Source organism: Apus apus, chromosome 2 (assembly GCF_020740795.1).
Source record: "Apus apus isolate bApuApu2 chromosome 2, bApuApu2.pri.cur, whole genome shotgun sequence".
NCBI classification, from domain to species: domain Eukaryota; kingdom Metazoa; phylum Chordata; class Aves; order Apodiformes; family Apodidae; genus Apus; species Apus apus.
The window spans coordinates 111,724,559-111,748,396 of record NC_067283.1 but is presented as its reverse complement, the minus strand read 5'-3'; the positions used below and the strand labels follow the sequence as shown (position 1 = coordinate 111,748,396).

The following is a 23,838-nucleotide window of genomic DNA, read 5'->3' as shown; positions in this document are numbered from 1 at the left end:
CTCGCGGGAGGCCCAGCGGCGGTCCCGCGCGCGGAACCCGGACCCTTCCCCGCCACGCCTCGCAGAAGGGCACGGCGCGGGGCACGGCGCGGGGCACGGCGCAGGTACCCTGGGGCAGACGGGCGGTCCCTGCAGCGACCCGCCCCGCCGCACCTCCTGCCCGCCCCGCCCCGCTCGCTCCTCCCAACGGCCCTTCCCGCCCCGCCCTCACGTGACAGCCACGCGGACCCTGCCGGACCCCAGCCGCCCCCCCCCCCGCTCCTCCCCGCAGAGCAGCCAATCGGGAGGGCGGGCTGGTCCTGGCCGGCCTCCCATTGGCCCGCAGCGCCGCCGCCGCCGCAGCCGCCGGGTGGCGGCGTCACCACCCACTTCCCCCCCCCCCCATCCCAGCCCAGGAGCCGGAGCGCGGGGCTGGCGCGCGGCCGCCGCTCTGCAGTCCGGCGCGCGGGGGGCTCGCGCACGCTCCAACCGCCGCAGTAGCGCGGGGCCCGCGGGGCGGGGCGGGGCGGGGCGGGGTCGGGCGGTCCGGCGGCCGCGCGCTCCCCGCCGGTGCGGCAGGAGCTGGGAGCGGCGGGGCCGGGCCGGGCTGCGCGCCGAGGTGACTGCCCGCCGGCAGCGGGGATGCTGGTGCTGCTGCCGCCGCCACCGCTGCCGCTGCTTGTGAGGGGGCAGCAGGCGGGAGAGCGGGCGGCCGCGGCGCTCGGCGCTATGAGCAGCGGCGGGAACGTCCCCCTCGGCCCGCGGCGGCGCTAGGCGCCCCCTCCCCGCTCCGGGCGCCACCTGCGAGCCGCGGCGGTCGGTGGGTTCAGCCCGCCCAGCGGCGCAGCGCCAAGGGAAGGGAAGCAAACCCCCTCCGTCCGCCCGTCCGCGGCAGGGGCAGCCGGGCCGGCCACAAAGCGCCGCCGCCGCCCGCCCTTCTGGACCCGCGGCGCTGCCCCTGCCGGCCCCCAGCGACCCGCCCGCTCCCGGGGAGGCGGCGGGAGGGAGCGAGCGGAGCCCCCTCGTCGCCCCGCTGCCCGATCCATGGGAGGAGCGGGCCGCCCCCCTCTTGGAGGCGCCGCCGCGGCTGGCCGGGACTGAGCGGGGCGGCCGGCGCGGAGGAAGGATGCCACTGCTGCGGAAGGTGCTGCGGGTCTCCAATCGCTCCATGCTCGCCTTCATCTTCTTTTTCTCCTTCTCCTCCTCCTGCCTCTACTTCATCTATGTGGCCCCCGGGATCGGTGAGTCGGGAGCCGCCCCCCTCGGAGGTGGGGGGGGGGTGGGTTGTGGTGTGTGTGTGTGAGGAGGGCAGGGGTGGGCGCCGCGGCCCGAGGGCAGGGGCGGCGGCGGGCGCTGTGGGGCGGCCTGGGCGCTGCGCACCCGCCTCGCCGGCCTGTCACGCCGGGCACCGAGGCTGGGAGGCTGCGGGCGGCTCTGGGCGAGGGGCGTCTTGGGTGTGGAAACGCCATCCCCTCTCCCGGCAGCTCGGGGACGCCGGGGCGCCGGGTAGCGTGTTAATCTCGCATCTCTGTTCCTGTTGATTTCAAATGATTTAGAGTATTTATCTGCCATCGCGAGGTAGATGATAAATGCAGGTCTTCCTTCCCAAGCCGGAAAAGTGAAGCAGAAAAGCAGCTCGCTGTTTCATCATGTTATAAATTAAGGGTAGAAACCAAGAAAGAACTCCAAAGCTGCCTGCTGGAGTCTCACCAATTTGAGTATTTGCTGTTTACTTCTGTCAGTGGGATCTCTTCACAGGTTTTACAGTTTGTTAACTTCTGCTTCTGACATAACCACTTCAGAAGGGAGATGAACAGTTTCTTTAAGAAAAGCGATGCAAAATAACTGCAATATGCTGTTTTCCTTGGTTAGCTCTTCTGCTGTTTCTGGGAGACCATCAGGTTTTTTTTTCTCACTGGATGAGCCTTTCAGAACTGGTTAGCTTTACCCCTGGTCCAAGGGAAGCAATAACCTGTGTGGTACCAGCTCTGTGGTGTTTAGCTGTGTTGAGTGTCTCTGTTGGCTGGGTAATGTTTCCTTTTTTTTCCAGGGAACATTGCCACTTTTCTCTGCTCTTCTTGCTTATTGGGTGCTGCCTAAATACTGGTAAAACTGTCTTTGTCCTCTATACTTAAAACTCCTCTCTACAATCATTACTACGAAATGTCCACCTTAATTTGACCACAGAATCTGCAGGAATTGTTTCCTGTTAACTGGTGTCTTTTTACTCTGTTTTCCTCTTGTTCACAATCTTTTATTTAGCTCATAAACCTTTTCAAGGTGCAATCACTTTTGCCATACTTACTTCATACAACGTTGACATACTTCTCAACTATTATTACAGTTCAAGTAAATATAAAAAAAATTAGGGAGCATATAATGGGTTGATGTCCTTGAGTTTCTTGTCTGTCAGTGTTTCCCCACTGAAAGGATGTAATTTAGTCTTTAGAGAGAATGCTGCTGCTAGGGTCCATTTAAACATCTTTGTTCTATGACACACTAGTGCAGCATCTGAGTACACTTTAATTAAAAGCAGTTGGGATATGATTTAGAAAGCAAAGTGCAGATTCCATATCTTTGTAAGTAAGTGAAACTATTAACATTTTACATAATGTATACAGCTGGATTTTTACTTCATTATTTATATGTTTCTTCTTCAACAGGTATCTTCTAGATACATCCTCTTCTTACTAAACAATGCTTATGCATTGTACCTTGTTCAGAATCACAGCATCTAGTGATGAAACGTTTCTTTCCTGACTTTACCTTGTTGCTCAGCTATTTGGGTTTACACGTTTGTTGAGTTTCCTTTTTACCAGGAGTGAAATGAAATCAGCAGTATGCACCAAAAGTGTTCCTGGGGTAGGCTATTTAGGTCTTGTCAGCCATAAGGGAAAAATTTTATACTCAAACTGTTTTCTTGCTATCTTAGATTTACATGCTGTGGTTAGCCCTCTCAAGCTGTTTTAATGTTACAAAAATCTTAAGTAGCTAAATGAGTTTGTGGATTTACAGCTCTTTCCAGCTACTGTTCAATGGTGTACTGCCATAACTGTGTGCAGTTATGTTGCCAACTCATTCAGTTTAAACAAATCAAAATCCTGATATTGGAGTTATTCTTTGTCTGTGGGACCTTTTGGATTCAGATTGAGATGCTACTGTGCTGGTCTTATTGGGGAAGGGAATATAGCAAATGGTAAAGGAAAGGCTAGTAGGACAGTCTGACACTGGTAATCTAAGCCTCTAATCTTGCAGACGTGATACTGATTTTCCTAGAATTTGCTTCTGGAAACGTTACTGTGTAAAGTGGAGAGAGAGAAGAACATTATCTTAAAACCAACAGGCATCCTGGGAGTATTCTTGGGGAAAACGTAAGTTGTAAGAGTGGAAGTTTTTTTAAAAAAACAAAACAATATGTGAGATAAAAGAATGGATAGTGAGATGGATTAAGAACTGGCTACACAATAGAGCCCAAAGAGTGGTGATCAGTGGTGCAGAATCCAGTTGGAGACCTGTAACTAGTGGAGTCCCTCAAGGATCAGTGCTGGGTCCAGTCCTGTTCAACATCTTTATCAATGAGCTTGATGATGGGACCGAGTGTCTTCTCAGCAAGTTTGCTGATGACATGAAGCTGGGAGGTTTGGCTGATTCACTGAAGGCTGTGCAGCCAATCAGGGAGATTTGGGCAGGCTGGAGAGCTGGGCAAAGAGGAATATAATGAGGTTCAACAAGAGCAAAGGCAGAGTCCTGCACCTGGGAAGGAACAACAAAATGCACCAGTACAGGTTAGCAGGTGATCTGCTAGAGAGCAGCTCTGTGGAGAAGGACCTTGGGAGTCCTGATAGACAACAAGTTAACCACGGGACAACAACGTGCCCTTGTGGCCAAGAAGGCCAGTGATATCTTGGGGTGCATTAAGCGGAGTGTCTCCAGCAAATCGAGGGAGGTTCTCCTCGCCCTCTACCTGGCCCTGGTGAGACCTCACTTGGAGTATTGTGTCCAGTTCTGGGCTCCCCAGTTCAAGAGGGACAGGGTTCTACTTGAGAGAGTCCAACGGCAGGCTACAGGCATGATTAAGGGACTGAAACATCTGCCTTACAAGGAAAGGCTAAGAGACCTGGGGCTTTTTCAGTTTAGAGAGGAGAAGACTGAGGGGAGTTTAATTAATGTCTATGAATAGATGAGGGCTGGGCATCAAGAGGACAGGGACAAGCTCTTTTCACTTGTGCCCTGTGACAGGACAAGGGGCAGTGGATTCAAACTCGACCACAGGAAGTTCCACCTCAACATGAGGAGTAATTTCTTTACTGTGAGGGTTACAGAGAACTGGAACAGGCTCCCCAGAGAGGTTGTGGAGACTCCTTCTCTGAAGACTTTCAGGGCATGTCTGGATGCCTTTCTGAGTGATCTGCCGTAGTTGGTGTTTTGGTTTTTTTTGGTCTTGCTCTGGCAGGGGTGTTGGACTCAATGATCTTTGGAGGTTCCTTCCAACTCCTAATATTCTGTGATTCTGTAATAACACACCACCCCTAAGTTTATAGGCAGATGATTAATCTAATAACCCTATGCTGTATGCTCATGCCAGTTGCATATTGCACTAGAACAGAGTATTTCAGTGTGCTTCCTCCTTTCCACTGAGTGTGATGAATGTATGTGTAGAGAGGAGGAGGACTTAAGATTGCTTATGGAAGTTCACCCTACCCAGCTTTTCATGAAATATGTTCTGCAGTTAAGTCATAAGTGGTTGGGATCTGTCATTATTTATGTATACAAGTATGTTTTAGTGAAGATACTTTGTTTCATCAAAACACTTTGGGTTGGAAGGGACTTTTAAAGGTCATCTAGTCCAACCCCTCTGCAGTGCACAGGGACCTCTTTAATAAGATCAGGTTGTTCAGAGCCTGATCAAGTCTGACCTTGGATGTCTTCAGGGGTGGTGCCTCCACCACGTCTCTGGGCAACCTGTTCCAGTGTTTCACCACCCTCATAGTAAGTAACTTCTTCCTAATGACTGATCTAAATCTACCCTGCCACCTTCATCTCGTGCTCCTTCTCTGGTACGTGAAATGAGAAGATACAAACTGAAGTTTGTGTCAGCATGGAAAAGAGAAGGCTCTGGGGAAACCTTCCAGCAGCCTTCCAGTACCCAAAGGAGGCTACAGGAAAGCTGGAATGGGTTGCCCAGAGGAGTTGTGGATGCCCCCTCCCTTGGTATGAGGGCATGAGGGGCTCTGAGCAACCTGGTCTAGTGGGAGGTGTCAGTGAAGGAGGCCTGTGGTTCTGTAGCTTCCCTGAAAGTTACAAGTACCAGTATGTTCTGAAGTTGGAGACTGAAAAAGCTAGCTGAGACCAGTAATATTTGTCACCCATAAGTTCTTTTTCAGTGTTGTAGGTAACTGTTGATAAGTAGTCAATGTCTGGTGCTGACAGCTGACACATATTAGGTTCAAGTTTGTGTCATGGAAAGGATCCAAAGATGAGCAGAATTAAGATCAAGTACAAGGCAATAGTGACGAAGAAAGAACATTTGCTAATTTTATTTCACTGCCAAGCCAATCTGAGTATTGCCAGAGGATTTTTTCTTTGCTTTTCCCATTTTCTGTCAGAATTGTAATGGAAATCACTTTGGACCACATAACTGGTCTCAGGAAATGATCTCTTACTCCTCACTGAGTTCTTCCTTTCTGCCTGACTTCAGTGGAGAGTCTTCACTAAACTGGGTGGGAGAGTACCTTGGAGCTCTCAGTATTGCAATCAATTGCAGTCTAACTTGGCCAGCTTGGACATGGTGACCTTTTTTCTTCTCATAAGAACTGGTTATGAAACAGCGCAGCAATAAGGGAAGATGCAGTCTGTCTTTGACATCAGTAATTAGAAATCCTGACCTGTGAAATCAGACTGAGGACAAAAAAAAAGCTCCTGTTTTCTTTCTTCTGGTCTTCTGCTCTTCTTATTAAAACTACTGCTTCTCAATCTACAATCCTAACCAAAGGGTAGCTGTGCAGGCTAAATGGAACTTGGGAACATCTCCTTGTTTCAGCTCACAATTTGATATCTGTTTCCTACTCTGTTATTAGGAAATTTTCCTAAAATGAAAGAGTAATACTATTCCTTTTTGAACTTGTGCAAAAATGGAGGAAAGGTCTGAAAATGCTAGGAGCAAGATAGATGGTTGCCAGCGCTTCCAGGTGCTGAGCCTATTGATGTGAACATAGTCTTTTTGCTAATATTCTTTGTTCCTGCCATCTGTGGTAGTTGTGGTTTTTCTAAAGACTTGCTCCTTTGATCATAGAATTAGACTGACCTCTGCAAGTCATCTGATCCAACCTCCTGCTGAAAGAAGATCCTACTAGATCGGATTGCTTAAGATTATATCCAGTTGAGTTTTGAATAACTCCAGGGATGGAGATTCTGCAGTCTCTCTGGGAAACCTGTTCCAGTGACAACTGTAAGAAATTTGTAATATGTAATAATGTTCTCCCATCTTTTCCCTTGTGTTCATTGCCTTGTATCTTTTCTCTGTGTGCCTCCAAGTGTTCAATTTAATCTTCTCTGTACACTTCTCCTGCATAGCTGAAGATAGAAGAAATGTTCATCCTTCCCTTAGCCATTTCTGCTGATGACTGAACAAAGTCAGTTCATACTCATTCGTCATCTGCTCTATCTTGGAATGTCGCTCTTCTACTGGGATCCCCAAACGGGACACAGTGCCCCAAATACAGTTTCACAAGTTGCTGACTAGAGAACGGTTGCTCCTATCTGCTGGTTTGCTGTTACCAATAATTGAGCCCAGGTCTTCAAGGCAATAGGTTTAATGCAACTTGAGGGCTGCATTGAAATAGAAATGATACAGCTAGCCTGTTTAAAACAAAACAAATTGTTTATTACTCTCCTCCTTTGGTGCTGTCTGGAATGGGTTTTGCAGTATGTGGTAGGTGTTGATGGGTTTTTTTGCTGCTATAATCTTCTTTTCTCCTTTCTAGAGGATTGTTCTCCAGGGTCTCTTACAGGTTTCCAGAGTGAATGAAACTTGTCTGTCCCTTTGTTTCACAATTTCTGCAGGGAAATGTTTGCGCTACAGACCTGGTTGTTATTTGGGAGCTATTTTCAGCTGTATTCCTTCATTAAAGTTCACCTGTTACTAAAGGCTTCATTTGGAGTCAAGAGTAATTTCATTAGCTGCACTGGTCTTTTGTTTGCTTGCATTGCAGTTTTTCACTTCAGTTCCACAAATCACAACCAAACCCTTTAACAGAAAAATTTTAACCAACTTTGTGATTAATATGATCTTCCCTTTTTTTCTTGTGTAAAGAAGCATATGAAGTTTACAGTTTTTTGTTGTGGTTCCTGGTCTCTCTCCTTTCTGGCTCGCCATTAATGTCCTGGTTTGGGACAACACGACAACAAAGGAACAGCCCTGTAGCCACTCACTCAACTTTCCCCCCCCAAACACACACACACACTCTGGGATGAGGAGGACAAAGCTCATGGCTTGAGACAAAGGACAAGGAGGGCTCTTCACCAATTAAGGTCCTGGGCAAAACAGACTCAACTTGGGGAAAAATAATAGTTTAATTTCACATCAATCAAACACACACAGGACACAGACAACACAAAGAGCAGGGCTTGCATATGTTACCCCACCCTCCCTTCTTCCCGCCCCCAAATCGCTTTGTTCCTGGTCGGTTTCTCTCCCTCCTTCCCCCCAGCAGCACAAGGGGACAGGGGATGGGGTTTAGAGTCAGTTCACAGGCTGGTGGTTCTTGCTGTGCCATCCTCCTCAAGAAGAAGGATTCCTTACAGTTCTTCCCTGCTTCCCCATGGGGTCCCTGCCATGGGAGAGAGTCCTCCACGAACCTCTCTTTCATGAGTCCTTCCCACAAGGTCTGGAGCAAGCTGCTCCAACGTGGTCTTGCCACAGTCATGGGCTCCTTCAGGAATAGCCAACTCCCCTGGTGCCCCTGGGGTCTTCCAAAGCTGCATAATGAGAGTCCACAGGCAGCAAATCCTCTGGCCACAAAATCCAACTTCACTGGCCAAGTTCACCCCTCCTGATGCCTTCAGGGAATGTTCCACCATGTTCCTCCATGAGTGCAGGGGTACAGCCTGCCATCTCGCCGTGGGTTGCAAGGAAACTTCTGCTTGGGCACCTTCTTCCCTTCCTCACCAACCACCAGCACCGCTCCTTCAGCACAACTCCTCCCTGAAGTGCCTCTCTGCTCAGGTGTTCTGTTGGTTCTTTTGTATGTTAGTCGCTGAGGCGCATCTATTGTCCCTCTAATGGCTCCTTGGCTGGGTTTTGGAGGAGGGTGAGCTTCTCAGCTTCTTACTGGAGCCACTCCTGTGGCCCTTCCCCTGCTACCAAAAACCCACCAAACCAGAACTATTTTTCTGCTTGATCACTGATTTCATGTGATCAGAAGTTCCTTGGTATTCTGATTAATAGCTTGACCTCATCATGAACTTAAGCAGTTTCATGGATAAGTTTTCTGCCTCATTCAGGGAGGTGGGAAAATTTTTCCAAAGTGTTGGTCCATCACAGTCATTCCTAGCACCTGGTACTGAATAAATTATTGCAGTTCAGTCATTCATTACTGTTTTTCACTTTTACCAACAGATAAGTTTTGACTATGTATTCATACTTCTTTCTGAATGAATTATTTTTTGTCTTTATCTGATAGTTTTCCTAAGGCCCTTAGGTATACTTAGTCAGGGAACTTGCCTGCATAAGATTTTGTGGAATATTCATTTAATGATAATGCTTTTAGCTAGAAAAGGGGGAAAAAAAATACGGGCACTTACGGTGCGCAGCTAACTTTCCAAGGGCAAAGTAATTATGAGACCTTATGTGAAAGGAGTTTTCACTTAAGCCAGACAGTTATTTTGAATGTGTTATTGTTTTGTGTTGAAAAAGAGAAACCGTATGCCCTGAAAACATTTATTTGAACTATGGTGCTTTACTGACATGGCCAAACCTTTAACCATTTCTACATAGATTCTTCTGAATAGAGTGCAAAGATTGGTTTCAGGACTTTCAGATACAAAAGATGCTTTTTTTGCAAGATATCCCCAATGATCAGTTCATTTCCTTAAATTTGCAGTGGTCCTTCTTTACCTTCATTGAATTATGTTTGCATTCTTTTTTAAATTTAAATTATGATGGTACTTAGAACATTTGGTTAACATATGCTACAGTTTTCTATTTTTCTCACTAACTGAACTCATTAAAACAAAATTCTGGAAGAACTGGCAAGGCTTAGGCTTAAAATGTCACTATAAAACCATTTCATTGTTGATGTCCAAAGTGGGCCTGCCTTGAACAGTCTTCATTGGACAAATGTATTGATGAAATTTAATTACAGGTTTTAAAGTTGAGGTTGAAGTTTTATGAAAACAGTAGGAATTTAAGGAAAATGTTTACTTTCCTTGTAGAATCTGCCTTGAGTGGAGGCAAAAAACCAAACAAAATGAATTCAAGTATTGTCATGTTGGTAGTTACAGCAATGCTGATCTTTTAATTTCTGTAGGATACTGTTTCAGAATTAGCTATTGAATTATTTCTGACTTATTATGTAATAAACTAATAGCCTGAGATTGGAGAATAGAATAATATTAAAAGTTAGAAATAGTATTGAATGTAGTATCATTTATCATGCTTAAAAATATTGCTAGAGAAAGAAATTTTTATGTGAATTTCTTTTTTTTTTTTTTTTCTTCACCTATAAATGAACACTTGATCAATGAGATTTCCTCTTGTACTGGCTTGAACAAATATGAACTGACATGTATTCAGTTCCTCAGACCTACAGTCAGAGGACTGATCCATTTGGCACATCCTTTGTGGCAGTGAGTATACAGAGATTGTCTAAAGTATTGAAGAAACACCACCACTAAACCCAGTTTTGAAGTGTCTTTATAGCTCATACCGATTCATCCATCTGCACCATATGAATGGTTCCTATTAAACTCCAGAAATAGTAGTAGTTTTTGGTATTTTCAGTAGATTGAGTTCATCTATATCTTTCTAATCTACTTTCCTTACTAAGGGGTATATATATGCAGACTCAAATGCCATGTCATAATCCCTGTGAAATAAGTTTGGATTTATTGTTAAATTACAAGTTCTGCAAAACTGGTATTAAGTATTCAACAACAAATCAAGTGAAAAAATGTTTTGAAGCATACTGATTTTTTGCATTTTTCATGTGTTTTAAAAACAACTTCTGATTAGCAACTAACATGTAAATATAAATAAAACTATGGAAGTTGAACACTTTCTATAGGATTTATCTATGCTTGCTGTAATTTTTGGATTGTGAATAGGAACCATGGGTATCATGCTTCACTACAAAATTGTTTAATTACTCTGTTTTACAGACTAAAGTCCCTATTCATGTAGTTGTGGAAATATTCCTAGCTCCTAGAATTGTGACTGAGCTCTACTCACATTTAGATTTATTTGTGGAATTTAATTTTTAACAAACGTGTGTTAATTTGCCATGCATGAACTCTGCCAATAGTGTATTTATAACTCATAGATATAACCTTGAGATGAGAAGATATCTGTGTGGGACTTGTTCTAGAAATGTCCCCAGGAGATTATTCCCTTTTTACAATTAGTAGTGGAGAACTTTCTTTTAACCCATTCAAATCCATGTCAATTTTAATGCAATGTGTTTGGACATGCTTTTCAGAAGTCCTGTCAAAACAGATATTGACTAGCAGATGAGGAACTTTAGGGGCAATTGTCATTTAGCAAGACCTATTTTCTGTAAAGCTCTGTTTATTGCATTTGAATTTTACAGTGTTTCTGGATTCTCTGTTAAGTATCTCCTATCTGAGCTTCTCAGAACCTTCCCCCCCCCCGGAAGATCAATGTATAATATTGCTACACTTGCTCTGATGATTTTTCATCTTGCTTTCCAAGTGTGTGGGATGTTAACTTTTTTTTGCTAATTGCCTTGAAAGCGTTCTTGAGATAATATTTTTTTCTTGTGTGTTTTTATTTTCAGGTTTGGGGTGGTTTTTTTGTATGATAAAAACTGCATTTTTAAATGAAATTTGTGATATCCAAGTCTGTTGATATTTTCTTTAGCATTTAAGAAATCACAGTTTCTAATCTAATTAATGCTTTTCTGACTATGTTGTTAAAATAGTCACAGTCCAAACGTCCTGCTGTTCTTCAGAATGTTAGCCATTGATCCAGTTTTAACTTCAGTTGTTCTGTTGTATACTTTACTACTTTGATTGCTTCTAAGTGCGTGGCATATTGGTTAGGTTTTGCTTTGGTGTATGAGTACAGGATGATAAATTACTAAGTTTCTATATAAAACTGAGTTTTGTGCTTTTTACGTGAAGCTAACGAGTGGTAAACTTCTGTTGTGAGAAATGGTTTATTTTTTGGGGTACTGCTCAGAAGGAACTTGGTTCCGTAATGGTGAGTGGTCTGTGAAAGAGTAATTTTTTTTTTTCTTTAAAAAAAGTGTATTTAGTCCTCAGGTAATAAATAGTGGGAAGCTACCTGATGTAGAACATTGAGCCATTTTAACAGGTATTCTTATGTTTTAACAATTAATACCTTTCCCCCCTAAATAGTCTTATTTTCAGTCTAACACATAAAACTATTAATAACTAGTGAGCTCTAAAAACTGGAGAGAAAAAAAAAATCTGATATTTTTAACATATTCTGAAATGCAGGATGATCCCTTTAATGCCCTAATATGCTTTATCTGAATGAGTTTTAAATAATGCCCTAAAACCAGGACTTTTGATGACTGATGTGTTGCTGTGTGTCTGTGATACAGATCTGGATCAATTGCCAGTGAAAATTTCCATCTGAATTAAATATGAGCTCATGCTCACATTGCAGATTTTTAGGTGGAACATTGAGTATGATATTTATTCCAAGGTGTCCTATATGTGTGTTGGTTTGTATCCTGCACTGCACTTCCTATTTGTTAAACTGTGTGACAGTCTGGATTCTATATGTTCCTTGAACCAGAAGTGCTGTTTCTTGCTGTAGACTGTATACAGCGAAGGAAAGAGAATATGAGGCTGTCATTCAGTACTGTGGCCTTTTTCATGTCCCCATCTCATTGAGCAATGGGTCCACATTTTTCCCAGACTTCTTTTTGTCACCTATGTAATTATAGAAACTGTTCTTGTTTTTGACATCCCTGGCCAGAATAATTTCCATTCATGCTTTAGCTTTCCTAACTACATTCCTGGATACTCTGAAATTGTTTCCGTATTTCTCCTGCATTATCTGTCCTGACTTCCTTCTTCTGCATACTTCCTTTTTATGTTTTGTATTTGTTCATCCATGCAGGCCTCCTGCCATTTTTGCCTGACTTCACATTCACTGGGATGGAGCTCTCTTGAGCTTGAAGGAAGTGATCTTTGAATATTATCCAGCTTTCTTGTCCCCCTCTTCCTTCAAGAGCCTTATCCCATGGGACTCTTCAAAGCAGATCTTTGAAGACGCCAGAGTCTGCTCTCTTGAAGTCTGGTGTTATATGCTCGCTTTTCCTTCTTTCTGCCCCTAGGTTCCTGAGTGCCAGCTTTTCATGGTTACTGCAGCCAAGACTGCATTTAATCTTCAAATCCCTAGTGAGCTCCTCCGTCTTGATGAATATGAGGTTCAGCAGACCACGTCCCTTCATTGGTTCCTCTATCACTTGAGTCAGGAAGTTACTGTCAATGCATTCCAGAAACCTCCTAGAATGCTTTTATCTGGCTGGGTTGTTCCTCCAGCAGATATTAGTGTGGTTGAAGGCCCCCATGAGGACCAGGGCCTGTGAATGTGAGGCTGGTTTTAGATCTGTCTGTTTGGGTCATTATCAACTTGTTTTTCCTGGTCAGGTGGACTATATTAGATGCCCACTATAATGTCACCTTTAATCCTAATTTATAAGCTCCCAGCTGGCTCCTTTTCCATCCCCAGGCAGAGCCCCTTGCACTCCAGTTGCTACCTCACGAAAAGAGTAACTATCCCTCCTTGTCTTCCCTTCCTGCCCTCCCTTTTATCCCTCCACTACAGCACTGCAATCATGGGAGGCATCCCACAATGTGTTGTGTAAAAGGGTATGCACCTGCAATGAGGCTGAGGAAGGCCCTCCTGTTGAGTCACAAAGTACAGAAAGGACCCCCTTGCTTTTTAAACTCCTTCTCAGAGAGCAGTCTGCATGCAGCTGGATCCAATCCTGGTCCTATGGCCTGTGTCAAAAGGATTAGGTGTGTGCAGCCACCTCTTATAATCAACGTTGCCTGTCTCAGAGGTTTGCAGAGGACTTGCTTGTGTGCTGATGGGTTCCTAGCAGGCTAATGGTGCTATTAATTAACGGTGGGGGAGGAAGTTGAACCAACACTTGCTCAGATGGAGCCTCCTTCTCAGCTATGTTGGCACAGCTCTGGCTATCATTCTTTGCCTCTGGTTATTGTTGGCTCAGCCATCTGGCTACAGGACCTTTGCTCTATCCCAGCAATGACATGAATTACCATGGTTGTAAATACTTCGAAACTGCCAAGTTACAGACATCTTCCAGCATCTGCACTGGAGAACCCATGGTTCATCTTTCAGCCCAGCTCATTGCCAGAAAGAGATAAGTACACTAAGTTAGCCTGCTTTCCTATCCCAAAGCTGACACAAGATAAGCACAACAATTTGAGACAACTCTGGCCACCTTTCCTGTACCATATGTCATCATAATCCTGGAACTGCACACAGATCCCTGAAGTCATCATGTTTATACCCCACAGTGCATGCGTTAGTAAACAGGCACTTGCAGGGCACCCAGTTTCATTAAGCGTCATATTCATGGCAGCATAGGTAAGGTTTGTGGAAAGCCATGCCAAGCTTAGGAAAGACTACCAATATTGAAGTACCAATGACAGCTTAACAGGGGATAGTCATCAGACTTCAGCCTTCCAGGGATTCTGCTGTCAGTCTTGTTCCCTCACTACAGTAACAGAAAAAATGTATTTCTCTGTTATGCTTCTGGCCATTGTGGATTATATCAGTTGCTTTGTTGCTGACACTTCTGGTTGATGTGACATGTGAACTGTGCTCTTTTTCACAGGTCTTTACTGACAAAGTTGTGCCAGTAGATGAGACCCAGGTAGCTGGGATAAAAAGTGCACAGAAAGAAAGATTTTCCGTTGTGTTTATGTGTTTGGGTAGAGCTGGATAATGAGTTAACAAACAGATCAGAAAGAAAGAGGACACGTTGGATTGGGGTAGACTCCAAGAATAGCTTGATGAAAATATGTCAAGGCTAGATCTTCCTGTTGGTAAAAGCAGCTCTTGAACACCTACGCCAAGGTAGCAGCAGACTTTGCCTGGTTGTTTTTTTTTTTAAATTCTGACTTTTAATGATATTTGCTTAAGAGAGAAATGCCTTTTCTAATTTTGTCCCTCACAAGGGCCTGGTGTATTTGTTGTAATTTTTCTCATCTTTGTCAAAAGAAGGAAGTTGTCCTTCAACAAAGTGGAGATGCAAATGGTTTTGCAGGAAATCTGTTTTATCAAGATTTATGTCTGCATTATCTGGGCAACAGTAAAGTTTCTTATGGGAATTGAGAACAGTTGTGGCCCTCCTGAGTTTCTTGTGAACTTGTTTGAAGGTTCTGGTCTCAGTTCTGTACTGGATCAAGTTCCCAAGACTGCACCAGTTACTTGTTTGAGTAGATTTTCCTAATATTCCTTGCAGTATCAGGAGCAATGCTTGCTGGCTGCACAGTATCCGTAATTTCTGTCACTGTTGTGTGTAGTGGCATCTGTCTAACAGCTGAATTGTTTGCAGTGTATGATTTGGTGGCAGCGAAAAAAACCTCCCAAGGCGGGTGAACATAGAAGAAAAAGCACTGATCTTGCTCATTGAGTAAAGTGGTGTCCTTCTTAGGAAGTCTGAAGATAGGGACTTGTAGTGTTGGTTGATGAAAAAGGAACAAGAAGCAGCTAATGAAATTATTATGGGTTATCAGGAAGAGGTCTAAGCATAGGTCTTTGGAGACACGTTTTGGTATTTGTGACCAAAACACTGTTGATAGATACAGTGTTTTAGCTGTTGCTGAACAGCACTTGCACAGCTTCAAGGCCTTTCTGTTTTCTACTCTGTCCCCCACAGTGAGTAGGCTGGGGCTTGGCAAGAGGTTGGGAGTGAATGTAGCTGGCATATCTGACATCTAGACCAAAGAGGTATTCCATACCACAGAATAAGGTTATACTTGTTCACAGAATTGTTTTTATTGTAAAAGACATCTAAGATCATCGAGTCCAGCCATAACCTAACTCTACCAACTGTTATCCTGACTTTGCCAAGTCCAGTGCTTAAACCATTCCTAAGCACCACATGTATAACTCTTTTAAACACCTTCAGGGATGGTGACTCAGCCACCTCCCTGGGCAGGTCTATTCCAGTATTTAATTACCCTTTCAGTGAACAATTTTTTTTTCTGATACCTAATCTAAACGTCCCCTGGAGCAACTTGAGGCCATTCCCCTCATTACATCCTCCTTTCAGGTAGTTGTAGAGAGTGATAAGGTCTCCCCTCAGCCTCTTTTTCTCCAGGCTAAACAACCCCAGTTCCCTCAGGTGCTCTTCATAAGACTTGTTCTCCAGACCCTTCACCAACTTTGTTGCCCTTCTCTGGACACGCTCCAGCACCTCCGTGTCCTCCTTGTAGCGAGGGGCCCAAAACTGAACGCAGCACTCAAGGTGCAGCCTCATCAGTGCCAAGTACAGGGGGACAACCACCTCCCTAGTCCTGCTGGACATACTATTTCTGATACAAGCCAGGCTGCTGTTGGCCTTTTTGGCCACCTGGTGACACAGCTGGCTCATATTCAGCCAGCTGTCAATCAATACCCCAAGGTTCTTTTTCACTGGACAGCTTTCCAGCCTTTTTTCCCCAAGCTTGTAGCATTGCCTGGGGTTGTGACCCAGGTGTAGGATCCAACACCTGGCCTGGGCCCATTGATCCACCCTGTCCAGGTCTCACTGTAGAGCCATCCTACTCTCAGGCGGATCAGCAGTCCCTACCAACTTGGTGTCATCTGCAGTCTTACTGAGGGTGCACTCAATCCCCTCATCCAGATAATTGATGAAGATATTAAAGAGAACTGGCCCCAACACTGAACCCTGGGGAACACCACTTGTGACCATCCACCAGCTGGATTTAATTCAGTTCACCGCAACTCTTTGGGCTTGGCCATCCAGCCAGTTTTTTACCCAGTGAAGAGTACACTGGTGTAAACCATGTTTAGTTAGTTTCTCCAGGAGAATGTTGTGGGAAATAGTGACAAATGCTTCACTAGAGTCCATATAAACAATTAGCCACAGCCTTTCCCTCATCTACTAAAAGGGTCACCTTGCCATAGAAGGAGATTAGGGTTGGTAAGCAGGACCTGCCTTTCATAAACCCATGCTGGCTGGGCCTGATCAGCTAGTTGTCCTGCATATGCTGCATAATCACACTCATGATGATCTGGTCGATAACCTTCTTTGACACCAAGGTCAGACTGACAGGCCTGTAGTTCCCTGCATCTAGTTCTATAGCGAAACAGCTGTTGGTGGTGAATGAGTAGAAGTGTATTTTCACTGAAAGTTTTGTTAATTAATGAGTAAAAAATGGACTGTTCTATGGGACTGAAGTATTTTCCGGACATTTTTTGTCCTATATTTCTATGTTGTATATGTAGATGCATGTATGATTGATATATCTACATGTGAAAACCTTTTTAGTGGTAAAACAAATTGTTTCTTGGCACTGTTGGTAGCTTTTTGTAAGTTAAAGAGAAATGAAAGCGTCATACGCAGTGTGTTAATGTTCTGTCACTTTGACTTTTTATATAGACCTTTTTGTTTTGAATCCATTTTATTCTTTTCTTAGTGTTAGGTTTCACTCTTTGTGGAACTTCATCTTGAAGAATTAGTCTTTGCTAGCCATGGATTCAGACATAGTAACAAATATTGAACCCATTATAAATGGATTTTAATATTTTAATTCAAATTCAAAATTGCTTTTGTTTTACCAGCAAACACGTATCTCTTTATGATGCAAGCTCGTGGTATAATGTTGAGAGAAAATGTAAAAACAATAGGACACATGATCAGATTGTACACTAACAAAAACACTACACTGAACGGCACAGGTAAGAATATTTCTTATTTGATTTTATTTTTAAAAAAGGCTTTGTGCGTGGGAAAAGTGTCAAGTCTTAATGATGTATCTTTATTATGAAAACCTAGACCCAAGTCCTACTTTTTTGTAACTAGTGTGAAGGCTAAAAAGTTACTGTTTATCAGTTCACTCTAGTAGGAAATATTTGTCATGGCTATAACAAAGATAATTTAATTATTGTTCCTTTAGTGCAGTAAAATGTTTGGAATGCTAGGAGTTTGTTACTTACAAAGTTAATCCTCTGACCTGCATGATGATATGTTACAAATTCAGTGCATAACAAGTTTTTACAAAAATCAATTCCTCTTTTTAAGATTATCCTGAAGGAAACAATTGTAGTGACTCTGTTGCTCAAACAACAATGTATCTTCCAGAAAACTTCACTTACTCTCCTTACCAGGCTTGTCCAGAGAAGCTGCCTTACATGAGTAAGTTCTAAACTGACCCTAATGTTTATCTAGTAAATTGGATTGTATTTAAAACAAAATACAATTTTATTGTAAAAGATAGTTGTAAGGAGTCCAAATGTAGAGCATAAAATAATTAATAAAACACAGCTGAGAACTGACAGTAGTGCTTAGCAGAATTATGCCTATAACTATTTTGTTCCTAAACCTTTTGGCCTCTTTACAAATCAACTAATGTGTTTTAAATTTTATTTACAAATAATTTTATTTTCTACAAATTCAATACTAAATGTTTTTGTTAGTATATGCTTTTAGAAAAAGTACCTGTTCAGCATTGCATATTTTGAGGGTATAGTCAAAAATTTCCTATCTGGTACTGGTATTCCTAATACAGAGACTTGTAAGTCAAAAGCTAGTCCTCAAATCTTCATCAGTTTATCACATTTATCTCAATATAGAGGAAACTGAACAAGATGCTGTAGTGAAGTGAGAATTAATGCAGGTAAGAAAGGGCGAATGCCCTGTCTTAATGAGGAATTAGTACTTACATAACAAGTGAACAGTTGTGATCCTCAATATCACAGGCTTTCAAACCCAGCTATTTAAAATCCCAAGCTATTAAATAGAACTTGATTAGGTAACCCTAACTTTATTTGTCTTTAAGCCTAGATTCTCAACCTATTTTGTTTGAAAGTGTTTAGTTGCAGAGGACTGTCATGCAGAAACAAGCTGAGTTGAGTACCTCAGCACCACTACACTTTGGTTTGTTGGGTTTTTATAAAATCTGTAATACCACAGCCATCTTAAGTAGCAGTATGCCAGTGTATGTAGAGGGTCTTATAAGCAAGTATTGCACAATTAAAGCAGTTATGCAGACTGAGATTGGAGGTATTATTTTATGTAATTCAGTGTCATAGAATCATAGGGGTTGTAAGGAACTTAAGACCATCAGTCTGATCCCTCTGCTGCAGCAGGATCACCTAAGACAGATCACACAGGAATGCGTCCAGAGGGGTCTTGAAAGTCTCCAGAGAAGAAGACTCCACAACCTCTCTGGGCCCCCTGTTGCAGTGCTCCATCAACCTAACAATAAATAAGTTTTTCCTCGTGTGGAGGTGGAACTTCCTGTGTTGCTGCTTGGTGCCATTTCCCCTTGTCCTGTCACAAGCACCACTGAAAAGAGACTGGCCCATTCTTGACATCCACCCTTCAGATATGTATAGACATAGTCCTTTACCTGATATAATAATGTGACTGAAAGGCTGTTGCCATGACTTGATCTTCTTTATGTAGACAAAGAATAGCTTTTTTAGGGAATATTCTTAAAATTTATTAAGAACTGTACATTTTCATGGGAATTTCCCTTTCCTGCAAACTTGCCATTTTTCAGATACAGATAAAATTCTGGGCATTGCTTACTATCCTCTACCTTGTAGACAAAGCAATCCTTAAAAGTCAAGAAGTGTTAGGTAGTTCAGTTTTGAATATAAAAAGAAAGAGGGAAATCACTTCTGGTGGTTACTGCTTTACCTTGACCTTCACCACTGATTGTTTGTTTGTTATTAGAGACAGTTCTTATATTTTAAAAAATTGCAGTCCCTTGGCTAAACCAAAATTCCTTCTTAGAAACCGCTATTGAGTTTTCAGCTTTTTTCTCCATGTTAGCAGTTGTTGTTAGATTATCAGAGTTGCTATAGGAAGCAAGGGATGATTAAGAATAAATATTTTTTGTGCTCTGCATTTGGAAGAAATCATAACTTGAGTCAGTAATCCATGGAATTACTTCAATTCTAGTAAATGTTTTGTAGACAGGCATTATTATTTTTTAGTGAAGAACCAATAGTAGCATTAGTATAGATCTCAAAAGTAATTAGTTAAAGGGAAATGTCTCATTTGTTGTCAGAACGTACCAACTCAGAGAAGAATTAATAATTCTCTGTAAATGAGTGTAAATATGTTGCTAGAAGTGACTGTTCATTAGCATCTGGCAGTATCTGTTATGCTAACTTTTTTTTTTACTTGCTATATTTAAAATAAAACAATTGAACTGCTGATTGGTAAGAGAAAATTTGAAATTTGTGACACCTTCAGACCTTCCAGAATTCTAACCTCATGCCTATTAGGCTAATACCTAACTTAAGCTGTGGGTTGTCATTCTGCATGAGCAAGAAGTATTTAACACTTACAGATCCAAACAACGTTGCTGACAGCCGTAATGAATTACTTGTCATTTTTTCTTTAAAGAAAAATAGTAGATATTTTTAGGCTAATCTAAATTCCATTGTAACTAGCTTTTTCATCTCAACAAAGTTTACCCAATGAAGAATACAGAAACAATGCTCATTATCTGTGTTTCTTTTCAAGGACTCAGAATTCTAAACTTTCTCTCTTACATTGTGAAGATACAGACATATAGCCAGAAGTATAAATCAGTTGCTTATGAATTTAAATCATGTAGAAAACTGTCTTAAGCCAGTAGCAATTAACCATGGTGTTATAGCCTTATTTCAATCTGTTTCCCTCCAGAAATAGGGTTTGACTTTCAGAATCATGTGGTCATTCTCTTCTGTAACATTGCAGATGTAAACAAATAAACTAAATGATTCCAATAGTACATATTGTATCTACGTTGGGAAACAAAAAATACAAATTTGAAAAATGTCAACTCTGGATAACCAGAGAAACAAGAATGATGATTATGCTGATTGAAAAATGCATATAAGTGCATATAAATTAGCATTTTTAATGAAGCTTTCAAGGGATCTTGCAGTTGAATTCTGCCAGATTAGTTAGTTCAAAACTGTATTGGCTTCTGCTACCTGTTCTCCTTGTGTATCAGTCTGCTGCCCAGGGATGGAGGGATGAGGCAAGCGAGAAGGTACTGAGGTACCTTAGTAGTAGGTGAGCCTGCTTGTAGTATGTTGTCTTATATCATTGATGCAGATTTGTTTGCACTGACAGTTATTTAGAGTTGCAAAAGTAGGGATGCATTCTACTCTGCCATCCTTGTTATCTGCCCCACAAGTTATATGTAATTCTACCAGAATGAGTCTATAGATCCCCTTATTGCTGTTCTCTTTTCCATCTTTTTTGTTAGTAATACGTTTGTGCTTGTCCTGTCCTCCTGAACTTAATAGAGAAATACTAATTTTAATAGACAATAGTTCACTGCATAAGTTACAGTTCAACGAAGAGACATACGTCTCACCTTTTGGTTTTCATGTATATCTTTTTGATCCCCATCTGTGTATTTAATTATAATCTAAATAAAACTTATCTGAATATTATTTAATTCAATGAAATGTTGTAGGTGATCCTCAGCCAGGGAAGAAGATTCTTGAATCACATATAATTTGACCTCATAGTAGTCTAAGTTTGTTCTAGAAGTCAAATAGTCTTCTTTACATCAACTTGCCAAATTTGTGTCATGGAAGTGTTATGTTAAAATAATGCTTTGTGCGAAGTACATATGCTCTTAAAATAGGACAAACTAGTGCCTTTTGTGTGTGAGTCAGTCTTTCAGGTTACAAACCACTGGCTGAGCACTGCTGTGCAAATTCATAAGCAAGACATCTGCTTTAAGATAGAAGCAGTACAAAAAAGTAATTAGCATAATTTTAATACTGACTTGCAAAGTAGATGAAAAGCAGGTCAGTTTTGCAGTTTTATGAAAGAAAACCCTTATGTTAAATTTTTTAGGCAGTCTGCTCAAGTCACTTCATGGTTTGTCTAAGAACTGGCACTTAATGAGCTATCAGAAATATCCAGATCTTCTGGTTACATCACACAGTACACTGGGGTTGAATATGCTTAAACTATTTAAAATAGTTATGAGAAAAATCTGTTTTATATTTTTTAAAAAAAGTTATGAGTGGAGGAAGTTCTACTGTCTCTAGAAGTAGTATCTTCTAGTATTCCAGCTACTGAATAGTTAAGCTTTTCCCAATACTCAGTTGATACTCAAAACTGTATTTGCTTTTTTCTTCCCTCCTGCAAGTTTATCAGATTTCTCCTTGCCCTTCTTGCTGCTTGGAAAAAAAGTTGCTTACCATCTATGTACCAAATTATTGTGTCCTGGAAAAGACTTATGTTTTTGTCAGTCTCTTCCTTTGTAGATGAACCAATACATTTAGTTTTTCTACACTGTATAGTTTCTTAAGCTCTTCTCATTCTTGATTTTTGTACAAAGTATACAATACTTTCTCGAATTCTGTATTCTTTTGAAGCTTCATAACCAGCTAAAACCCTGGTTATATAACAAACTAGTAAATACTTTCTCTGTCTTTCATACAACAGTAGTTAATGTATTCCAGAATGAGATTTGCCATTTTTGTACAATTGCATTAGAGTTTATTGTCTCATATTAATAGGTAATCCATTATAAACCTTCAAAAATACCGCAGCATAACCAGTTCTTTCCTGTTTTGTATATGTATGCTACATTTCTCCTTCAGTAACAACTCACACTTTTAAAAATTGATTTCATTCTGTTGATTTCAGTATGTGTCTGATTTGCTGAAATTACTTTTTCTGTTCAAAATACTTTCTGCTTCCTCAGCTTTCTTTGTGGTTTGCATAAATATATTTAACTGCAGCATGCTAGACAGTAATGGAGGTAGTGAATGCTAAGCCCAGGTATTTACTGAGATGCCTTTTCTTGCTCCCCACCAGTGACAGGGAAATACTGCTGATTTCTGTTTGCCCATCTCCTATGTACTTTTGATAGTATCAATATTTCAGGGTTTATTATAGCTATTTTTTAAATGGTGTGGAGGGAATTTCACCATGCCCCATAAAGTTAGAAGCACGTTATATAAGTACTGGTTTACCGTTCCTCCTTTTAAATTTTTTATTTATTTTTTTTTAATTTTAACTGTAAGCATCTGATCACATACAAACTTTTCTCAGGAGAAAAGCACCTGATTACTTTGCATTATGTTGTTTTCTTCCTTTTCTGGTGTAGTAACTGACCCTTTATTTATCTTCTTCCATTAGATTCTATAAATAGAATGAAAGGTTCTTGTTGCTTCTCTGTCTCTTCATAGTTGAAATTGATTTAGTGATTTATCTATTAATTTACTTAATTTGTACATGTTTATGTATACTGATCCTTTCTTGATTGCCATTGTTTCTACTTTCTTTAAAATTTCTTTTTCAGGCTACTGAAGAGTTTCAGATACAAGCATAATGATAATCTAAGCCTGTAATTTTTATTTAAAGCTCTGTAGGATTAGCTTGTTCTGGTGCATAGTTATACAGCTGTTTTTCAGCAGCTGTCAGGTTTCCTTTTTCTTCTAAAATAAGTAAATAAATGTGGGTTGGTTTAAATACACTCTTAAAAGATCTCCTTAGTGTGCTGTTCCTGGTCCTTTTCTTCTTATAGTTATCTTTATTTTATTTTTTTTTAAGTTTCCTTATACATCTATAAGTATTTCTACATTTAATAATTTCCAAAACTAAAGTAGCTCTTGTGTTATCTTCTGCTTTCTTCTGAAAACAATAGTTACTCTTAGTATGCTCCAAAATATCAATCTTTACAAAAGATTTAGAGCGCTAGTCAACTCAGTGTTATAACATAAAGCAATCTTTTGGACACAAATAGGATCTTTTGGCTATGGGCATAGGGCATAAAATGTTACTTCTTTCATTCACTTAAAAATCCAACTCTCACCAAGAGTTAAATTTTTAGACAAAAAAATTAAAATATGTTACGGTGTTTCTCAGATAATTATTGCAATATTTTTAGTTGATGATCTAGTGTAGTAATTGCTGAAGAACAGCTTGAATTTCTGGTTAATGAGCATTATACTACTCCCCAGATTTTCTTGACTCTTGTTTCTGCTTCTTAAGGGCATTTATTGTGAATCATTATTTCCAATTTTTAATATTATACACATACATAAGCTAACAACTGACAACTTTTAGCTATCAACTTAGTGTAAATATGTTCCCACAATAAATACTAACCTGATTTTTTTTCTACCTTACTGTTGCTATTATTCAGTGTCTTACTGAATTTCACTCTCATCAATAGCCGTTAGCAAATGCTTTTCCCGTTGGGCTAATTAGTTCTATCTGCAGGTAATTCTCAAATTCAGGTACTGGCTGGATGCATTCAGGGGTGAATTAGTGGATGAAAGCTGTATCTGGAATTTAAACTGAGGAAGTCTGTTGAGTGTAGTGATGATGCATTTTCTATTTTTGTGGAAGTGCATGTGAGAAGGTACTGAGAATTTGATCATAGGTTCAGTAGTGCAGGTGATGTGGAATT

The 23,838-nt window shown here is 41.3% G+C and overlaps 1 protein-coding gene across 4 annotated transcripts in view; it reads left to right on the top strand.

The window, feature by feature from the left end:
• The first annotated feature begins 852 nt into the window (after positions 1-852).
• Positions 853-23,838, top strand: part of B4GALT6 (beta-1,4-galactosyltransferase 6) — a 36,663-nt gene continuing 13,677 nt past the window's right edge. For 3 of the 4 annotated variants that reach the window (XM_051610457.1, XM_051610461.1, XM_051610460.1), the window contains exons 1-3: positions 854-1,220; positions 17,015-17,131; positions 17,475-17,588. In XM_051610457.1, the coding sequence (XP_051466417.1) occupies positions 1,106-1,220; positions 17,015-17,131; positions 17,475-17,588 (346 nt within the window). In that variant the 5' untranslated portion in view covers positions 854-1,105. Of the gene's footprint in view, positions 1,221-17,014; positions 17,132-17,474; positions 17,589-23,838 lie in introns of all 4 variants that reach the window. The other variant, XM_051610458.1, reaches the window with a different exon arrangement.